This window comes from Vigna unguiculata, chromosome 8 (assembly GCF_037176805.1).
Source record: "Vigna unguiculata cultivar grain cowpea cultivar isolate G323 ecotype 2 chromosome 8, ASM3717680v1, whole genome shotgun sequence".
NCBI classification, from domain to species: domain Eukaryota; kingdom Viridiplantae; phylum Streptophyta; class Magnoliopsida; order Fabales; family Fabaceae; genus Vigna; species Vigna unguiculata.
This window is the reverse complement of record NC_140799.1, coordinates 40,016,190-40,037,385: the sequence shown is the minus strand read 5'-3', so window position 1 is coordinate 40,037,385 and position 21,196 is coordinate 40,016,190. Positions and strand designations below refer to the sequence as shown.

At 31.8% G+C, this 21,196-nt stretch overlaps 3 protein-coding genes across 3 annotated transcripts; 1 reads left to right on the top strand and 2 right to left on the bottom strand.

Moving 5' to 3' along the window:
• Positions 1-2,505: 2,505 nt before the first annotated feature.
• POLA3 (DNA primase POLA3) lies at positions 2,506-7,402 on the bottom strand. Its single transcript, XM_028083637.2, has 16 exons — positions 7,275-7,402; positions 7,102-7,152; positions 6,591-6,766; positions 6,334-6,411; positions 6,129-6,240; positions 5,272-5,356; positions 5,133-5,184; positions 5,000-5,061; positions 4,806-4,921; positions 4,595-4,716; positions 4,266-4,334; positions 4,045-4,102; positions 3,748-3,821; positions 3,369-3,417; positions 3,113-3,192; positions 2,506-2,839 (listed from the first exon to the last, which is right to left on the bottom strand). The coding sequence occupies exons 1-16, from the start codon at positions 7,327-7,329 to the stop codon at positions 2,777-2,779; spliced, it is 1,302 nt and encodes a 433-aa protein (XP_027939438.1). The 5' UTR covers positions 7,330-7,402; the 3' UTR covers positions 2,506-2,776.
• A 3,447-nt stretch (positions 7,403-10,849) lies between these two features.
• On the top strand, positions 10,850-13,245 carry GPAT1 (glycerol-3-phosphate acyltransferase 1). The gene is made up of 2 exons (XM_028084065.2): positions 10,850-11,802; positions 12,199-13,245. The coding sequence occupies exons 1-2, from the start codon at positions 11,071-11,073 to the stop codon at positions 13,084-13,086; spliced, it is 1,620 nt and encodes a 539-aa protein (XP_027939866.2). The 5' UTR covers positions 10,850-11,070; the 3' UTR covers positions 13,087-13,245.
• A 3,730-nt stretch (positions 13,246-16,975) lies between these two features.
• LOC114193857 (uncharacterized) lies at positions 16,976-20,549 on the bottom strand. The gene is made up of 4 exons (XM_028083818.2): positions 20,052-20,549; positions 18,513-19,016; positions 17,589-17,619; positions 16,976-17,439 (listed from the first exon to the last, which is right to left on the bottom strand). The coding sequence occupies exons 1-4, from the start codon at positions 20,110-20,112 to the stop codon at positions 17,265-17,267; spliced, it is 771 nt and encodes a 256-aa protein (XP_027939619.2). The 5' UTR covers positions 20,113-20,549; the 3' UTR covers positions 16,976-17,264.
• Between the last annotated feature and the right edge of the window lie 647 nt (positions 20,550-21,196).

Sequence of the window (21,196 nt, the reverse complement as noted above, 5' to 3'; positions counted from 1 at the left end):
AAAATTCAATATTAATATGTGAATTAGGTATAATTTAAAAAAAAAAACTTATTTTAAATGAGAGGTTTTGGATTGGTGTCCTAAATCTAGTCTTTTACTTTATTATAAAAGTTTCAAATAGGTTGGTTTTATTTTGAATTGACTCTGTATAAGATGAATTAGTCATTCTATTAAAAAAATAAAACCAATTTTCTTTTATTCAAAATAGAAAATAAAATATATATTTTAAAATTAAGTCATACTATTAAATTTAAATATATTCTTTTTGTAATTTCAAATACAGCCTTTCATTTCACTGAATCCATACCTCAGACATCTCAAATAACAAAACATAATTGAATAAATCATGTCAAATATGAATGAGACTTTCTTTAGACAGATCCCGAGACATTCATGAACATAATAAAAAAATCACAATCAAAATGTTGTCTTATACATTAATTAACTTTAACCTTTTTTCTTTTCCCTCTGATCCTAAAGCTATGCATCACAAATAGTGAACATTTAGCAATAAATTAATATATGGTATAAACTTGAACCTTTCTTTTCCTTTACACTTACTTTACTTCCACAACAATACCAGACATTCTAATTAACCACACAGAGTAAATCGTTTTCAAAATCAAAACAATGATATATCCACTGCAAATTCAGACATTTACTATTCAATAAATCAACTTCTTAATGTTCAATAGTATGTATCAGTAACATCTTCAAGATCTCGTTAGTGTAATATCTTTGAAAATTTCATTTAACAAATACTTTGTAAAGTAAGGTTTATATTTTAATTTCCCGAACGATCACATTCCATATTTAAAATACATGTTAAAAATAAATACGAATAGTATATCTTTGAAATTAAAATATACAATTTAAAAATACTAAAAGTTTACATTCAGTAGTTTCCACTCTTCCATAAGAAGTAAATTTAGTGATGGAATACATTAGTGTTTTCTCTTACTTTAATTTAGTGTAAATTTGAGAAATATTAAAGTGGGGAACAGCATGAGCATGCTTACATGACACGTGTAAGGCATATTTCACGCTCACGCTATATGGATTCATGAGTCATGCATCAACATATGGCTTCATAAAACATATAATTATTTTAATTGATAAAGTCTTTATTATCATTCTAGAAATATGGCGTTGCAGATTATTGGATTTATAAATTAAAAAAAAATGTAACAAAAAGACATCACAAGAATCTACTAACCTGGGTGTTAGGTTGCATGAAAGGTTGTCCATAACCTCCAAAATGGACATTTTATCTACACTGAAAACGCATTCTTGACAACATTGCCTAAAAAAAATAAAGAAAAAACAATAATATTAATAATTCAGGGTTCAATGGATTGGAGGTTATGCAAGGTGACGTAACAACAACAGTAAAATAGTATTAATAAATCCAGGTTGCGTTTTTTTATTCAGACAACAAGAAACCAGACTTTATCAATCTGAGATTTGGATTTAAAAATTCTTTATAATAAATACATAATATTTTTTAAAAGCAAACTGCTTTGGATTTTCTTCAATAATAATGTTATAGTAAACAATGACAACAAAAATCTTCTATTAGCCAATAAAATATTGACACAATAGAACATCAGGTTATTTAAATTAATTTAAGGAAAGGGAGAAAGGAAAGATTGTGACGTGGCACAATAATGAAACACAAGAATTTTGGCACCCAATACCTTATTACTTATTGATTATTTATTAGGTTTTATAATTTCTGAAGTTGTTTATAGTTCATTCCATATTAATTAACATTTAAATTATTTAAATAGATTTTAATTTAAAGCAGCTCTTTAGTAAAAGATTTTATGATACACTAAAAACATTAATCTCAACAGAGGTGGCTGCAGATTAAAAAAGAAAGAAACCTAATTTGGATGATGAAGGATTGACATATTTGACCTTTTAAGTTTGGCGTGGAAATACATGTAGGCGTATTTTAGTAGAAGAATACATGTAGAGATATAAGTAGGCAGCAAGAATATTCTATTAAGAGCAGAGCAGATGTAGGACCTTCTCACTGTCGGTTGCACCTACCTACCTGTGCTTGCTCTCTCTATTTCTATCTTCTATTTTTCTTCTTATTCATCAAATCAAACTTCACGTAAGTTTAAGGTTTCTTACATTTCTTACCTTTCCATATTCTGCATTCAAATCAAATATCATCATTGAACAACCCTTCTTACTAATTATCACCGTTTTATTGGCCATTCACAATTGAACAAGATTGTTGTAGTTTGGACCTGTGTAAATTATAACCAGCTAAAGTTTCCTTTTAATATATTATCAAGTTACATTCAGAATAACAGACACAGTCAATTGAAATTGTACAACACATTGCTGTATGAAACCATAACTTTCAATTTCAGTACAATAATGGTAAGAAAAACTATCATTTAAAATGTCTGAGATACATTGCCATCTGCCTGCCGACTTTTTCCCTTAGTTGCTACGCAATGTGAAATAATGTAGCAGATTCAGCACAGTGAGTAATTACAATAATTTTTTAGTGGAATGTCATGACAACACTTTGCATGGTCATGTACCAGAATTTCTATAAAGATAATTTCAGTGGCACTCACTCATGCTAATTCCTTTCTCTCACCAGAAGAACGGTTGCAGTTGTATGAAAATATAAGAGTTAAAATGCTTCTTGATAATTCAACAGTGCCATGAACATTCCATCTTTTGATTGTGTCAATTGATGTGACCTCGAGACAGCTCTATCTAACCAAACCAATATGAAGCATTCGTGACTCTACCAACCAAGGGAATTCTTTGACTGCTGCAATTTTAAGTTATACGAATTTTCTATCTCTTCCTGCAATATTCATCATTTAAAATAGTTATGCTAGGTACACTTGAATGCCGAATCTGTAATAATACGGTATCAAGTTATTAAGATAAACAGCTTCAACACAAATGTTTTGATGAATTTGAGTTGTAATGTCCAAAAAATATGTATAAATAAAAACAGTAAATGAGTCAGCGTTTCAAGCATTCCCGTATTACTCCTTTCAAATGATATCCAAATGGCTATAATAATGGTATTGAGGATAAATTAATGCAGTTCAGTGCAGTGGTGAAAATATACCTTGCAGGCTTTTAGTAAAGGCTGTAAGAATGACGATCTGAAGAGCGTAATGGCATTTCCAAGCGAAGTTCTATTCAATTCTGCCATCAAACAAGGTATTATTAAACCACTTTCAATTGTATTGGAATCCAGGTTGCAATTAGCATTAGAGGGAGCATATCAATGTACATAATCTGAACTCGAAGAGTCCAAGATGATGGCAATGTGAAGATTTTACAAAAAGGAAAATTTGATTGTTCGAGTATAATTAACTTACCACCATCAACATCAGATCTTGAGCTTTCATAATTAAGCTCTTCTATCAGCTGCAATGTCGCATACAGCTCAAAATATCAAGCAAGATTCAGACAAAAAGTGTTCAGAAGTTTTTTTATGGTACAAAATTACAAATGCAATGGTGGAATACAGGCATATACTTTAAACCCCCACTTTAGCCATGTCAAAAGGTGATATTTCCTTTTTCCACATGAAAATGTGTTGGAAAAGGGAACGAATTTCACTATGCATGTTCCAAATACTGTCAAGCAATAAATAGGAACATCCCTCATGAAAACTACGCAAATAACTGAGCCAGTGGAAAGTTTTCCCCTCGCTTCAATGCAGGTAAGAAAATTATCATAGCAGAATAAGTTTACCTGTGAAAGGGTGGGTACTGTAGTAGGATCGAATTCGTCGCACCGACTTGGATCAATTGGTACACAAACACGACCTAGAACAAAGAAGAATACCGTTTAATGCTAAACAATCAAATATAGTGAATTCGATCAAACAATTTATACTGGTAGAAAGCTTTATAGTTGAACTTTTATTTTTAAAAATCAGAAGGCAAAATCATATGATTATAATGTCATCGGTGAAAATCTCAAGCGAAAAATAAAAAAATCAACTCAGTAAGTCAATAAAAATTGTGCATAAACATATTAGATACTTACCTGTTTTAGGATGTACACAGAATGGTGCTTTAAGCAAATGATTCATATGTTTAGAAACCTACAACATAAACAGTCTTAATGAACTATCTGAACTTAAAATTAGACAAAAAGGTGTTATTAGTAATATAGAGACATTGCTGGGCACTTCGACTACACAAATGGTATTAATATGAAAGATAAAAAGAGGACATGGAAAAAAGGGAAGCAGTTGATCGACAAACCTCCATATCAAGCCTGGGATATGTAAAGCAGAACACAATCTCTTCAACACATCGGCGCAGCCCTTGCGCCTTCAAAAAGTATTAGGAAAACATTAATAATAAATGGAAACAACAAATCATGCTTGTTCCAGCAAATTCCGCATCATTGCATACAATTTACAAACAGTTTTCAATGAATAAAAGAAGCATGTAGCAACTGTAGGAGGTCACAGCAAGAATTTCATGACCAATATTGCTCAAGAGTTCCATGCATGCTCTTTCGATTTTTAAAATGTTCGTACAAATATTGCCGAGAGCAGACTGCATTTCCTAAAAGGAATCTTACATACCTTATGTTTTCCAGATTGCAGCAACTGTTTGAGTTGTTCCCATCGAACAACATTGATGTCTTCTTTTGCACTAGAAGACCGCCTACCATCTTGCCATCTCCCCCGAAGTTCAGAAGCAATAGCTGCAAAAGGTAAACCGTGTATCGACTAAGATAGTGGCAGGAAATAAAGTAACAAGGTTCATATGAAGGAAGGACGGAAAAAAAAGTACATTCATCGGGAATCATGCTTAGAATTTTCTCATATCTCTCCTCAGTGGCAAGTAAATTTTGTCCCGTAAGCAGATTTTTCTCGAAATAGTCTTTGAGAACATTAGTGTATGATGTCCTGGAATAATAAAATACAGGTTAGGATATGAAATAAGAGATCTGGTTCGAAAAGTTAATCATTCGCATTAAGACTTACGCCAAGAAAGGATGAAGGGCAGCACCCGTCAAAGAAACCTTCTTATGACTATTTTCATTGCCCTGGACAGCATATGAAATCAACAAACACTTCCACATGTATTTGAAACCCACTTGTCATCAGTATACTTTACCTTGTAGACACGAAAATAGTCAGCAATAGCACCTCTCTGCTCATTAGACAACCTGTATGAGAAAATGTGGTGTTTGAATTTATGACTGTGTACGGTCACAAGTAGACAAAGGATAACTTTTGATTGTTTAGTGTCTCACCTTCTTGCCTTCCCATCACAGACCCAGCAATGAACACCTCTGCGTCCACTGTACACCCAGAGAACGTGCTTGAAACCAAAGTCATCTGAAACAGTAGCCCCAAAGCAAAAGTCAACGCAAAAGTTACTAAGAAAGCACACGCTCCCAAATAACGCCCACTTGATTTTGTTCAATCACAACTAAATAGGCTGAAAGTTGCAGCATACAAAGCTAGTGTACGTAAATTTTATGCATGTTGGATATTCTATATCCCTCGGAGTTTTAACTATTTTCGAACAACGACGAAGATCTGAACCCAAAGGACAGAAAGAACTGGGAAACGAAAATCGCAACCTTTGATACGAAGATTAGCACAATGAAAGATCAGAAGTGGCATGAGAACAAATACAAAAGAGATGGTTGATGAACCTCAAAACATGCAATCGGTGTAATTAACATCCAATAATACGAAATATCGCGGGGTGACTCACTTAAGCACCGAGACTTCTCTAACAAGGTATATTAGGCACTGTCGAAGACATACATTCCCCATAAATAAAGACGTCAGGTAAATAAGATGTTGAAATAATGAAATGTACAAGACACAGTCCTGACTACAACCACTCATAAATTTTTAAGTAGAAATCATGTCTCTTCCTGCTTCACCAGAAAGAAACCTAGTATGTTTAGGGATGACCACGTCCAGTAATGTCACCTGGTGATTAGGAGGCAAACTTTTGTTATTTGGTAGGATTTCCACCTGGTAATTTACACCCACTCCATGGTCTTTCTATGTTAAGATATGTACTGCTATCTCATTATTTCAATGCAATGAATATACATGGCAAAATTGCACTATATAATACGCACACTAGTACCTCTTAAGGCAGTATCAATCACTTTGATTGCTATAGTCATTAACGGCCAGCAAACAAGACAAACATCAGCACCTGAGCAGCAGTATCTAACATCATCATAGTCTGTCATATCCTACAGAGACCCAAAAAAAAGAAAAGGTGTCAAATGTGAAGAAGGCCACGATAGCTAAAGGCTTCACTTGGAGACTTAAAGAAAAAATCTTACTATATCGAAAATTAACTCCCTCTCAACTGGGGTAAAGACATTGTTTTCACTCTGCGCATAGGCATACCTTTTTGCAGGCTGAACCAGACAAAACACACAAGGAACAGAATAGGTGAGTGAATAAAAGCTACATCTCATCATCACAAAAGGATTCATGAAGAAAAAAACACTATTGTAATTCCTGCATGAATTATAAGAACTTGTTGCATAACAATGGAGTCTAGCTAGTGAGGGTTTGGAGAAGGGGGGCATATTACATCAACAGAGTAGACAGGCCCAATATCTATCTTAACAGGGGACTTCTCTTTGACTGAATTTTCGAGCTCATGGGCATTGTTGAAAGATTGGAACCGCAGATAAATATCATCCACCAGAGTGAAGGAAAACTCTCTTCGCCCCATATAGGATTGATCACAACCAGGGTGCTTCGCATCTACAAATAATTCCCACAAAAACGTAAAATATAAATTAAAAGTAGAGTTAATTGTGTCCTAAATCACTAAATTAGGAGATGTTCACTATGTCCATTTATGAAAACAACAAAATGCGCCATGTGTGTTCCTATTTCCACAAATGAAAGAGCAAAAAGAGAGGGATTTCAGAAAAGAACAAAGACAACAAAGTCTAACATATTTCTATAAACAGGGAACAGAAACTATACAATTCTTTTAGAGAGATTAACGACGGATATCAATTTATTTGTGGGACTATAAACATATTAGAATTAAGAATGTACACTCTTCAGAAACAAACATTTGGCGATATTACCGTTGCCATAAGACACCCATCTGCATAAATCAGCAAAAGGAAACAGCTTTCCTGGGAAACGAGAAGAGAAAACGTTGAAGAGAGGTCAAACCCAGTACGAAACATTACAAATTATGATACTTTTATACGGAGATTAAAGGAAAAGAAAAAAACGGGAAGTGAAAGTAACGAACCGTAATATAGCTTGAGGTGATTGAGATTGAAATCGGATTCTTGTTGTGGGATCATTTTCTTTGCGACCAAAACTGTGAGGTGGAACGAAGAATTGAATTTGGGAAATGGGAAACCGAGGAATGCAGGAGTACGAGTGAAATGGCGGGAAGATAAAGATATATCTGGCGGGAAACTCAGACACTAATGGGCCTACTCCTATTCGGCCCATTCGACTTTTCTTTTATGAGAGCACTTGAATGGGCCTCGCGTTTCACTGGCCTGCCCAACCGAAAAAAAAAATTGAAAGATGATTCAATTAATATAATTCGAATTCGTGTTCTTTTTTAATTATAAAATTGTTTTACTTTTTGGGTTTTATTTAAAAAATTCATCATAGAAAATAATAAAAAACAGTTTTACTGTTTGAATACAAATATTTTAAAAAATTAAAAAAGGTATAAATTTATAAATTCTAAACAGTATCTACACAATTATATATATATATATATATATATATATATATATATATATATATATATATATATATATATATATATATATATATATATATATATATATATACACACACGTGTCTATGTATATATTATCTTTACTTATGTTTAAAAATTATAATATTTGAACTTGAAAATTATAATTATGTTACTTATAAAATAACAACAAATAAAAATATTAATAATAGGCTTAGAAACTTATTTGGTCACACAATTTTTGCTCAGATTTTTTAATTTATTTTTGTATTAATACTGTTTAAATAATTAATGAATGATAAATCATAATTATTACATGTGATTTTGTGTTTTTATTTTATTTTAATTTTTGTTAATTTTAAGAAAATATTTACATGTCAAATCAATATTATTATTTGTGAGAGTGGATATCACATATAAAGTTACTTTTTAATATTTAATAAGTTAGTTTTTAATGTTTAATTTCATCTTGATATTTGTTAATTTTATTTGATTCAATTTTAATTTTTTTTAAATTAAATAATATTATCTTTTTCAAAATTAAGAATAAATTTAATTTTTATATAAATTTTATATTATTATTAATATTAAAATCAAATCATAAAAATTAATGACTAAATTAAAAAATCTGAACGAAAATTATGATTAAATCGATATTTAAACCTTAATATTAATATTTAGGGTGCAACAGGCGAAGGTAGGTTTATGTTATGTTACTGTTTCAACATTGAAACCAAAACAAAAAGCAGGAGCTACAACATGGTACACGCTATTGTGATACCGGAAATGTAAGGGAAACGTGTATTTCTTTTATATATGTTTATGTCATTATATCTCTTATCAACATTCAAAATAAATATAGAAATCTAAACAAAATGTATTATAATAATTATTTTAATTATGAAATAAATTTATTTGAAAAATACAAAACTGAAAAACTAATATATTATATTTTACAATTAATATAATTCATTGAAATTTTTAAATTTGTTAAATGTATTTTTTTTATTTAGAATAAATTTAATTTAATTTTTTTAAATCACGATTTGAAAAGTTTAATCTATCAGTTTGACCGGTTTTTGACTGATTCTTATTGGTTCTGTAAATACTTGGTTTGCACATTTACTGGGCTTGTTTCCAAACTTGTTATTTGACTGGTCAAATCACCTAGTTTGATCCAAATTCCAAAACTATAATAAATACGATTATTATTCAAAATTCAAAATCTACAAGTTTTATTGAAATTTTAAATTTCAAAGTAAAAAATTCACAGTAAGAAAAAAAAAATCATAATAATTACTAAACAACTTGTCTATTTAATAAGTGACGTATTTTTTTAAGCCTATGTATTTATATTTATGTTTAAATTTAGTTTACATATAAATATGTTTAATATTTTGTTTTTTTAATAACTTATGTTACATAGTATTTATTAACATTTCCTTTTTATTTAAAAAAAAAACAATGGTATTTTGTTTTCTCGCATTTCTCTAGTATATTATTAGTTGTATTATATATTATATTATGCATAAAAATATTCATTTTTAAATACTAATATAACATAAAATTGATTAATATAAAATCAAATTATGTTTAATATCAGATAAATTTTAAAATACGAAAAACAATCCATTATTATATACAATAATATTTAGATTTTACTACCCACCATTCTAACGATATTTCTCTTGTAACAAAAATCAATTACAATGATCCATTCTATCTAAACATACAGAAAATATTACTTTGTGTTTTTTATTCTTTAATTCTTTATTTGTTACTCATACTAAATAAATCACAATTATTTACATAACATTTTTTTTAAAGTAATTTATTTTGTACATACAACTTCATAAATAAATTATCTCTTTTTAATGAACTAAAAAAAATATTAAAACTAATCCAACAAAAATACAAATTCTTATTGACTTTATCCAAATGACCTTATCCAAATGAATGGACAAGACAACTTGGGTGAGACAATTACTTGTGAGTTGCAAATGGTTCTGTAACAACCAATTATGTTCATACAAATCATCTTTAAGAAACTTATCTTATTGATGTAAGAAAGAGAAAACAGAAACGAGAAGAAGCCATAGATACGTGAATCTTCTTAACCTTTTTCCATACAAACTACGTGCATTGAACAGCCATATCAAACAAATGATTGAAGCTTCACCAAACCACAAAACGAGGGTGACATGAATTGCTGTTCTAACCTTCACACACAAAAACAAGTTCCTCAAGCTTTTCAAACATTTTGCACCAAATGCATGTCATTACATTTTGCTTTTACCTACCATGCATGGTTTCTATTAATCAAACAAACACAGTTATTTACACCAAATGCATGCTTCTCATTTCTCTGCTACAACCATGATCACATCATTGCTGTCTCATAACTACGACTTCATTTAAGTTGAAGTGATTTTTCTGTCAAAAACAAAAGTATTAACATAACAATTAAACAACATAACATTCAAACAGTGTATCACTATTGATTTATTTCAGATGAACGGTGGTTGGGAAATTAAAATCGAACCCTGTAACTGTTCAGAGCCTTGGGAATGCAATGCATATAGGTAGTGCAGAGCATAACATGACAAAGTCAAACGGTTAATAACACATTTCAGAAACATAAAATGAAACGGTGCTGAGAATATATTAATGGAACTGAGAGTCAACGACAGGTTTTTAATGATAGAAGCAATTGCAATTTGACTAGCGATGATTCTGTAATTGGTTTTGGAAAGTCAAATGATTCGAAGATGTGGGTGATCTAACTTGCTATTGGATTGTGGGAGAGAGAAAAAAAATGGAAGTTTTGGAAGGAAATTTGTTTGACCAAAGGGTGTTTTTCAAAGAGATAATTCACACACATTCCAACGGCATTTAAAATTAGTGGCACACCGTGTGCTTGAGGAAATATTTCAAAGAGATACAAAAGCTCTCCATGGCGGTCACCAACATTTTAACCTACCTACTATATTTATGGCAGGAGTAGCCAAGCTACTATTATCTGGCACCATATAGAGAGCACTTGCATGAAAGAAAGATGATATAAGCTAATGCTATAAACGGCAACAAAAGAAAAGAAAAAAAAAAGGGAAGGTGAAGTTAATGCCAGCAGTGTGGTTAACCAAATGCTACAGTCAAAACTTAATCATGCACCCTTTTAATGACTCTATAAATATTCCCTACTCACCCTTCTCTTCACCACCGATAAACACTCTTGACTCTTCTTCTTCTTCTTCTTCTTCCATTCACTGTTCTTGCCTCTCTGGTTCCTTCTCAAACACATCTTCATCAAACGGTGTGAAAAAAGAGCATGGAGTTTCCAATGGTGCTCCTGAGGCTTGCAGAGTGGGTGTTGTACCAGTTTCTTGCCAACTCTTACTATAGAGCAGCAAGAAAAATGAAAAGTTATGGGTTCCATTTCGGGTATTTGTCATCCAAACCACCCCCTCAACCTTCCTCTTTCCCTAGTGTTGTCAAATATGATTTTGAGGGTAGAGAGTCACAGACACTTGTGGCTTGTGACATTCATAGAGTCCTTTTGAGGTCCCACTCTCTCTTTCCTTATTTCATGCTTGTTGCCTTTGAAGGTGGCAGCATTTTCAGGGCATTCCTCTTGCTTTTGTCTTGTCCTGTGTTGTGGATTTTGAACCATGAGCTAAGACTTAAGGTCATGACTTTCATCACCTTTTGTGGGCTAAGAACAAATGCCATGGATAGTATATCAAGGGCGGTTTTACCCAAGTTTTATCTGGAGAATCTCAACCTTCATGCTTACGAGGTTCTGGCCTCAGCAGGGTCTAAAGTTGTCTTCACGAGTGTGCCTAGAGTTATGGTGGAAGGGTTTCTTAAGGAGTATTTGAGCGTTGGTGCTGTTGTAGGCACAGAGTTGCACACTGTTGGTTGCTACTTCAGTGGTTTTCTTTCTGGTTCTGGTTTACTTGTGAAGCATAGAGCACTGAAGGATTACTTTGGAGACACAAAACCTGATATTGGGATTGGAAGCTCTACTGTTCATGATCATCTTTTCCTCTCCCTTTGCAAGGTAAGTCTGACTGTTTAACTCTTCTTGCGTGTTCAGCGCTCTTAAGGGCCAACACCTCTTGTTACAAACCATAATAAACAAGAAGACCATTTTAGGAGAGGTTAATCAAAGCTCACCTAAAGTGTTATATACCATTTTTGTCAAGTTTCATTGGCACAAAATACTGTAAATCTATTGCATTGATGTCAGGGTCTTGAATTGCAGTCACCATCACTATTTGTCACTGTAGATACATCTAGGACTGTGATGATTGCGTTACAGCAGCACAAAGGCAAACATCGTGACCAAAACAATTATCACAAACTGTTTTTATAATCTTGACACAGATTATAATTAAGTAGACATGTTTTGATTTAGTCTGTTATAGTGCCTGATTTCAGCTACATGACAATGCAGGAAGCATATGTGGTGAACAATGAAGAGAGCAAGAGCAACTCTAGCTCAGTGATGCCAAGGGAAAAATATCCAAAGCCCTTAATATTTCATGATGGAAGACTAGCATTCCTGCCAACACCCTCAGCAGCTCTGTGCATGTTCATGTGGTTTCCATTTGGAATTGTTTTGGCCATTTATAGAATCCTTCTGGGAATTCTACTTCCTTATGGTTGGGCACTGTCATTAGGGGTTTGGAGTGGCTTAAATCTTCAAATCAAAGGGATTCTCCCTGAAAAATCAGAGCAAAAGCAAGGGGTTCTCTATGTTTGCACTCACAGGACTCTTCTTGATCCTGTTTTCCTAAGCACATGTCTGGCAAAGCCTTTGACTGCAGTGACCTACAGCTTGAGTAAGGTGTCTGAGTTGATAGCCCCTATAAGGACAGTGAGACTAACAAGGGACAGAACAAAAGATGGTGAAACAATGCAAAGGCTTCTGAGAGAAGGGGATTTGGTGGTGTGTCCTGAAGGAACAACTTGTAGGGAACCTTATTTACTGAGGTTCAGCTCACTGTTTGCAGAATTGGCTGATGAGATTGTGCCTGTTGCTATCAATACTCATGTCAGCATGTTCTATGGAACCACTGCAAGCGGGTTGAAATGCTTGGACCCTATTTTCTTTCTCATGAATCCGAGGCCAAGCTGTTACATTCAGGTTCTTGGAAAACTTCCCAGAGAACTTACATGTGCTGGAGGAAGATCAAGCTGTGAAGTTGCAAACTTTATACAGAAACAGTTAGCTGGTGCTTTGGGATTTGAGTGCACCACACTCACAAGGAGGGATAAGTACTTGATGCTGGCGGGGAATGAAGGGATTGTCAAAAAACACAAGTGCCCAACAAAGTGTTAATCGATGTGGGACTTGGGTTACCACTAATCTTTTGAGATTTCATCTTGTACACTTTTTTTTCTTTGCTGCCTTATTTATGTTTTTGTTTTGGTTAGATATTACAAGTATGATTCTGATATATGATGCTAATGTTTTAGAAGTAAATAAGCCTTACGAATCTTAGAGTATATTGCAAGTACAACACAAGTGCAAACATCGTTGTTACCATAATAATAAACATTATTAAAATTTGTTTAGATTAGTTCTTTACACAACTAAAGTGATTAGTATTAAATATTCAACATTTATTTAAACAGATTTATTACTTTAAGAATGTGATTGATTTGGAGAGAAAATGACATTTAGACTGCCAAACTTTTATTTAAAAAATTGTATTTTTTAGAAAATTATTATTACTAGGTAAATGAAATGAAACAAAATATCAAAAAGAATCAAAACTAGTATTAAAGAAACTATAAGTTAGAAAATACTACAGTTTGAAAATCATTTCCAAGTCATGTATATTGTCTGTGAGACTATACAGTAAATACTTTGCACATGAATACATATTATTCAATTTTTAATCTTTAAACCTGTGTTTGTTTAGGGTGATGGGGTGATATTGTATTGTATGTGAGTGCATAATAAAATTGTATTTGTTTATATATATATATATAATATGTAGGGTTACAGTTTCCTATGTAATTTCTTTTCCTTGTTATCATTATCATTGGAAAACACAGGCAAATATATGTATATGTGATGTTGACAGGTAGGTAGCCACATTAATTTTATTCATTCAAGAATTACACAAAGGATTTATGTAATTACCAGGATAGGATTTAATATGGACACCTAATTTTCATGGAGGTTTAATTAATTTAACTACTTTAAAAATAATATTCATTAAATAATAGGTAATCCTTTATTACTATATATATATAAATATTGCAAAACCTTTTTTACATACGAAATAGTAAAAAATAATTATTTAACATTTTTTTATAAACAAATCGACTAGTTTTATATGGTATGCAGTCAAACACAATATATGAAAATGTGTTTATCAAATAAAAAACTTAATAATTTAGTGTTGGTAAGCTATTTTTTAGTTTTCCAAAAGCTACCAACTTACCTAACAAAACTAACTTTTGTTGTATACTTTGAATATGAATACAACGTTGTTGTTCCCATGGCATGGGTCAAACAGAATCATTGTACTCCTGGTCAAGAGTTAATACTGTACTTTAACTAAAATATCTTAAAATTACACAAAAAAATTATGATACAGTTGTAAACGTTGATAGTGACGATTTGTTTTTAATAAAATTAAAATATAATTACATATTTCTTTTCCATGAAACTTTATAAAAAGGAGATTCCTTACCAATGTTTAATATCCCTTTCTGGAAAACTTCATGAATTAACATAAATGAAAGAAATTCTACCTAATACACGTACTTGCAGCCTCTTTAAGAGTTTTATAGCAGTGATTTGTATTTGTCATATAATAGTATTAACCATACCTACAACTAATTCACGTACTTGCAGCCTCTTTGTTTTATAAGTCATATTTTTTAATCCTTTTTCAGATTAATTGATATTTTGAAAAGTCAAACAACAACATTTAGGTGATTGGAAAACTTCAACTAATAGTTTTTTTAAGTAAATAAATAAATAAACAAAAAGGCTCACCTATAAATTTTGGAAAATTACCTCTTGACAATTTATTTATTTTTGACAAATTTAACATAGTTTCTAAAAATAGAATTAAAACAGATTAGATTTTTATTTTTTAATTAAAATAAAATAATAAAATAATATTTTTTTACCTAGGAAACTTTATCAAAAACTTTGTTAACCTATGATAACTCTTAAATTTTTTTAGTAAAAATTAAGCACAAATTAACTTTACATACATCAAAGTGTATACATTCATTCAGAATTGAAAATAAATAAAATCTTAAAATTTAACTCAACAAGCAAGAAAATGCTTTATTAACAATTATTCATGACTAAAAGGTATTAGTTATTATAATGACAATTTAAATAATAATTTACAAAATAAAAAATAGAATTGGTAGTTAAATTAGTCACTAATTAATTAGAGACTAACTTATAAACCAAATTTTTTGGTAGTGAAAACTTTTGCTAATATTTAATATTTAGTGACAAATTTTCTTTACAAACTAAAATCTTTATAGTTAATTTTAAAAACCAATTTAGAGATTAACTATAATTTTTTATTTATAATCATGACTATTTTAGTAATCAATAATTTTTTATTTTGTAAATTAACATTTAAATTGGTCACTACAATGATTAATAATTTGTTGTCATTAAAATTAGTTGTTAATAAGACATTTTCTTATATTACATATAATTAGTTTTCTAACAGTCTGTATTTGGAAAATTAGTATAATTTTTTCTTTATAATAAATTATATGAACACTTTTTGAATTAAATTGAGATAATTTATTGGAGATCAAATTTGTAATTTGGTATTACTATGTCTCAAAGAGATTAAAAGATGTATTTGTTTTTATCTGAAAACAAAATTTCAAATTGAATAACTTTTTTACTGTATGGATGTAGTTAATTGTTTAATAGTAGAAATTGTATAATTTAGGTGAAGAACAATTATTTTATTACCTAATTATAAAGCTTATGAATAGAAAAAAAAAAGTTAATTATTTAAATTTCATTTCAGAAAAAATATTATCTTTTTTAAAAATTTATCTTTCTTCTCTCTAGATATGTGACAGGTATGTTCATCAAATCAAAACCTCCCTTGGGGATCTTGGTAGAGAATAGAGCAATATGGAATTGTTTTGTGTCCATTAGAACATATGAAAGTGTTTTTAAAACTCTAGCTTATTTTGTTTTGTGTAATTGTATTGTTTATTAATTATAATGATATTAATGTCTTATATAAGAGCTCACTACTGTACAGACTTTCTCAAGTAAGCGGAAAAGATAAAATATAATTGAATATTTATGTTTTATTTATTTTATTTATATTTTATATATATATATATATATATATATATATATATATATATATATATATATCCTTATTAAAAGTGAAGTTTTATTTAGAAAAAATAAGAATAATTTTTTATTTTTATTTTGAGAGAGGTGTTTATGAATGTAAAAATTTAATTTCGAAATATAAAGAAAGGACAATAAAATTATCATACACCATGAATTTTTATTTTCACAATAACTATTTTCAAATCTACTGATAAGAAATAATTAACTTCATATAATTATTTATACTCTGAACACAATTTGATTTTAATTTTTTCCCTCTGCAAATGACATAGATGGTCATTGACATGTGTTTCTAGAAGGTGGTTCAGGTCATTACTGGTGAAGGTAAAGAGAGTTGTTGGTTGTTTTTCGTAGTGACTGAAAAAGTTAACCACTGCAGTGGTTGGAATATGGCATGCCACTGTTTATCCTCTTCCTTCTCTGCATGCAGTTCAATATGTGGGAATACACCAAACTCATCCACAAACATCAATTTCAATTATTGTTATGGCTACAAAGTTTTATGCCACAAACACAATGAGTAGGGGACCTATGTTTTCTGAGATATCAGTACATGGCATGTGAACAAATTCCTATGGTCAGAACCAAAGTTCACACCCTCCACTATGCACACTGTTTAATCAATCTGTGTGTTAAGGAAAAAAACAATGTTATTTTAGTTGTTCAAATTGTTCTGTCATGCTGATATTTTAGATATAGGTAATCATTACTCTTTGCTTTTCAAGTTTCTAATTTATGTGTAAAGTAAAACACACCATAACAATGTTTGTCTTTGACCGTGTCACTGTGCAGATAAGCCTTTTGAGTTTTAGACAGCAAAATCTGATCATGATCTATGTGATTAAACAGACAAGGCAACCTCAAAGACATGTTTTATTTTTTCTTAAATTCTAACAGTTCAACAGAGAAATGTGAACAACACAGAAAGTTAAATAAAAAAGTATGTACATAAAGTAATGTATAACTCTACAAATGTCCATCATCTCAAATTGCCTTTTCTCTGTATCATGTTTTTTCTACCATTTATGTGCTGTTGATGGTCATGCTCATGCAGCTACTATTTGCTTTTTGGTGTCTCCCAAAAAGCCTGTAAAAGGGCAAAATTTGTTTGCTCAGAGCAGCAGTACATCCAACTCTCAACCATTTTAGAGATAATTTCTTTCCAAAGATGAAAGTATCCACAGAATGACACAAATATCTGCAAAGCTATTTAATTTGTCAGATGCTGCAGCAGAGGGAGAGGGGTTTGTGGGCACTGGCACTGAACCAAAAACGTTTGCACCGTTTGAGTTTGTTGTGTTCAACACTGATGTACTGGTGCTGCAGTTTCAAACACCAAGTTAGTAACTATTTGATAATATTTTCTCTTCCAATTGTTGTAACATAATAACAAATGAAACTGTATCTGCGTACTAAAAGGAATAAATAAATGTATATATAATTATATATGATGAGCAAGGAAGGATCACCTAGTGAATGGATATTGACATGTCCCAGTACCTGCAAAACAAATAAATGCATTCATCAAATGTTCTCAACAACCAAATAATACTGAGGTTTATAGTGTTGTGCGCTGGAAATGAAACATAAAATGTACCTCAGATTTAAATGTACATGATTTTGCAGTACTAGATGAAGGTGTTGTAGGTTGGACACGTGAGTGGTGGGAGTGATTTTTATAAATCTATAATTGGTTAAGTATGATTTGAAATAATCATTTTTCCTAACCAATGAGTTCTGGTACTTTGTCCAAAGCATGATGTTACATCATTTTGAATTCACAACTATTAGTATTCCACCAGTTGTATATGCACATTTAATGAACAAATTGTGATAAACAGCAACACTTAACTCATGTTTTTTGTGATAACAGTTGTTTATGTTAGTTTAATGGAACAATAAATCTTTGTGACAATACATAAAGGAGGCTTTGAGGATGCTGCTTCCAAAAAAGTTTCAAAAAAGTTTGACTTTTGCATCACTCAAATGGATTTAGCTCTTGCACACCCCCAACCCCAAGTCACAGGCTACAATCTATTCAAAGATGCAATAAAATAAGTTTCTGCCTTTCTACTGTGTTCAAAATGAAACCGAAAAATCATGAACAGGGATGTGTTTGATTACCAACCCAAGTGACCCTACAATCCTACATGTCTGTGAATCAATTTGGCAAACACTTCTACTACAAAATTTGTGGTCTCCTTTTCTTCTATAATACTACTATCATTTACCAATAAAGTTCACCTTTTAATGTTGGAATAATACAAGAGACAATATTTAAGGGTAATTTTTATTTCAACTTTTAATTTACACAGCAACTTGTTTTAAAATTAAAATGCACGTAACATGTTTGAAAAAATGCACAAGGAGAGTGATAGCAGCAAAAGGCTTACTTGGGTTAGTGCTAATGATGACAGCAGTTCCACCAAAATTGCAGCTATTTGGGACAGGATCCTTTTGATAGTACTTATTGAAGGCATAAGAAGCATGGTCTCTGATCGAATTTGGGTTGTAGCAGCTTCCACCAGGTTGAATTGCAGAGCAATCAGCACCACCATAGCCACAGGCATAGTCCAATGCAACTTGCAAGGTAGTCTGTGAGGCAGTTGGGCTAGCAATGCACCAGCTTGCACCAGAAGACAATGGGGAATTCACGGTGGTCGGAGTGGTAAAAGGGAATGTGGAGGGTGGAGAGACAGTGTCTGGATTTGAATTGGGATTGAGAAATGGGGATGTTGAAATGGTGGGGGTGGTGGGAATTAAGTTGGGAATGGTAGGAATGGGAGTGGTAATATCCCTCTGAACTGTAGAAATTGAGACAGTGAATTCTTGTTTCACTTGGTCATGTCCTAGTACATTCACATGTCCAGGTACTTCCTTCACTGTCCTACTTGAACCTGTGTTTGAAATGACAAGCCAGTTACTTTTGCTCTGTACTACTTTGTCTAAAGCATGTGAACACAGAAATCAAATGCAGATTTTAAATCAGTTTAAGCCTTTTCTGCTTCAGAGAGGAGCAAAAAAAAAAAAGCATAGCTGGATTCAAATTTTGCCTACAAGGCTGATGCATTTATTTACCCTGAATGGAAAACAAAACCTGTCATGCTATTCATTAGAAAAGTTGTGGAATTTTTGATTCAAACAAGCCAGTGGTTATATTTAGTCCCTTAAATCTCTCTGTTATTTCAAAAGGCAACAACTTTGAATAGGGCATCTATGTGGGTAGTTAAGGACATGTAGGGTATCCTATGCACAGAGAGGCACACAGAAGTCAAAGCAGTTGGGCCCTTTGTATCTTTCCAAGAAACGGTGGAACGGGAGAAAGGTTGGATGCAACTGTCCTATGTGAAACCCCAGAAAAATGAGCAAGAAAAGGACTTGTTTAAATTTTTCTATGGTGTGCGTGGCTCTATAATTGCTGGAACAGGTATTTAATGGAATAATACAAGAGACAATATTTTGATCCGGAGAAATTATTATCCATAAAAAAGTTGGAAACTGGATTAGTAAACTATATTCCAACAGAAAGAAGCCAGGATGGAGTAATCAAGGAAAAAAAAAAGTGATTTGCACCAAATCAGTCAACATGTATATCCACACTGATACTAGTTGAACTGATAAACCAGAAGAGAATAAAGCAATTGAGATACCAAACTTGAGAGAAGGAAAAGCGTTTTCGTGGTTTCAGAATTCAAAACATGTTGAAGGGGTCCAAAAGAATATTAGTTTAAAGAGAAAAGCACACAGCATAGTGCAAAAGATAAAGAATAAGAAATTGAAAATGAGAGCCAAAGACAGTGAGAAGAAACAATATCTTAAACCAGAAGCAAACTGAGCTACATTTTCGAATAGAAGCATCAAAGCTGAACCAAAAACAGAATGAGAGAGAAGATAGAAGAACTATATAGAACAAACAAGACAAAGGGTATTACCTGAACAGAGTAATTGACACACCAGGAGAGAGATTGCACAGTAAAACACAGTTCTTTCCATATTTGATTTTACTATTCAGCTTCTTCTTTAGCACCTGCTCGGCAATGTAGCTCCCCAGTTATAGTAGTTGTTCCTTTGAATCAATGAAAGAGAAAGGGAGATATGATGAAAGATGGTAAATGGTGTATAGAAGAAAAAAGTGAAGATGTTTGTTCTGTGGGCTAATGATGCAGCTAAAAGTATATATATAAGAGTAGTGGAAGAGAAAGGAGAGGATTTAAGAAAGCAAAGAGGGTGTGTGTGGTGAGGGAGAGAGTGTTGGAGAGTGCAAGCCAAGAGAAGAAGCAAAAAGGTGGGGAAGAAGAAGAAGGTTGAAAACGAAGTAAAGGAAGAATAGACTATGTTTGTGGGCTTGTAAGTGATGATTGTAATGATGGTGCTTATGTGTACATTTTGGCTTTCTCTTTTTCTATTCTCCTCTTTTTTACTGTTGTGTATGACATATTCTAACCCTTCCTCTTATACTCATCGTTCTGTTTATTCAATAGTTCTGTATTATATAAGAGTCTTGGTCAAATACACTTCAAATATTTCATTTTTCACTCTCTAAAGCAGTTTTCAAAGATAAAATCTGACAATATTTCCCTCATATTTTATGTTCCTGCATGAAGGGAAAATTAAGAAAAGTATTTGGTTTCAGTTAGGATGTTTTAGTTTGCAATGAAGATGTGACACGGTTGGGTTGTTGTGGTTTGAGTGTGACTTCTACGTGCAGGAGAGAAAGTGTGTTACTTATTATTACTGGCATTTGATTGTACTATCAGCTTTTTTCATAATTTTGTGCTTTAACTGATTCCATATTTGTTGTAAAGAACGGTGGCCATGATGTTGCAGCCCAATCCATGTCCCATGTTAGTCCATCACCATAAAAGTCTAACTTTCTTCAAGTGAAAACTATTTGTGTCTGAGTCACTGAATTCCCACTACAAATTACTTGCATCATCATGTCACAAAAACTTGTCAACATTATTTGCAATATTTGCTATTCTTACCATTTAATATAACTTCATCCAATTACAGATCGTGCAGTAAATTTTGTTCAAACATAAATTTTGTTCACAAGTTTATCTTCTGTCAAAGTTAC

Excerpts from the sequence above, each read along its gene's own strand:
- LOC114193857 (XM_028083818.2), bottom strand. The coding sequence starts at position 20,112 with ATGGAAAGAACTGTGTTTTACTGTGCAATCTCTCTCCTGGTGTGTCAA. Across the intron at positions 17,620-18,512 it reads CATCATTAGCACTAACCCAA|GTACTGGGACATGTCAATAT; the intron begins GTAAGCCTTTTG and ends TTTGTTTTGCAG. Across the intron at positions 17,440-17,588 it reads TGTCAATATCCATTCACTAG|CACCAGTACATCAGTGTTGA; the intron begins GTGATCCTTCCT and ends TTGAAACTGCAG.
- GPAT1 (XM_028084065.2), top strand. The coding sequence starts at position 11,071 with ATGGAGTTTCCAATGGTGCTCCTGAGGCTTGCAGAGTGGGTGTTGTAC. Across the intron at positions 11,803-12,198 it reads TTTTCCTCTCCCTTTGCAAG|GAAGCATATGTGGTGAACAA; the intron begins GTAAGTCTGACT and ends ATGACAATGCAG.
- POLA3 (XM_028083637.2), bottom strand. The coding sequence starts at position 7,329 with ATGATCCCACAACAAGAATCCGATTTCAATCTCAATCACCTCAAGCTA. Across the intron at positions 6,412-6,590 it reads GGCCTGTCTACTCTGTTGAT|CCTGCAAAAAGGTATGCCTA; the intron begins GTAATATGCCCC and ends TGTCTGGTTCAG. Across the intron at positions 5,062-5,132 it reads ACTATTTTCGTGTCTACAAG|GGCAATGAAAATAGTCATAA; the intron begins GTAAAGTATACT and ends TATGCTGTCCAG.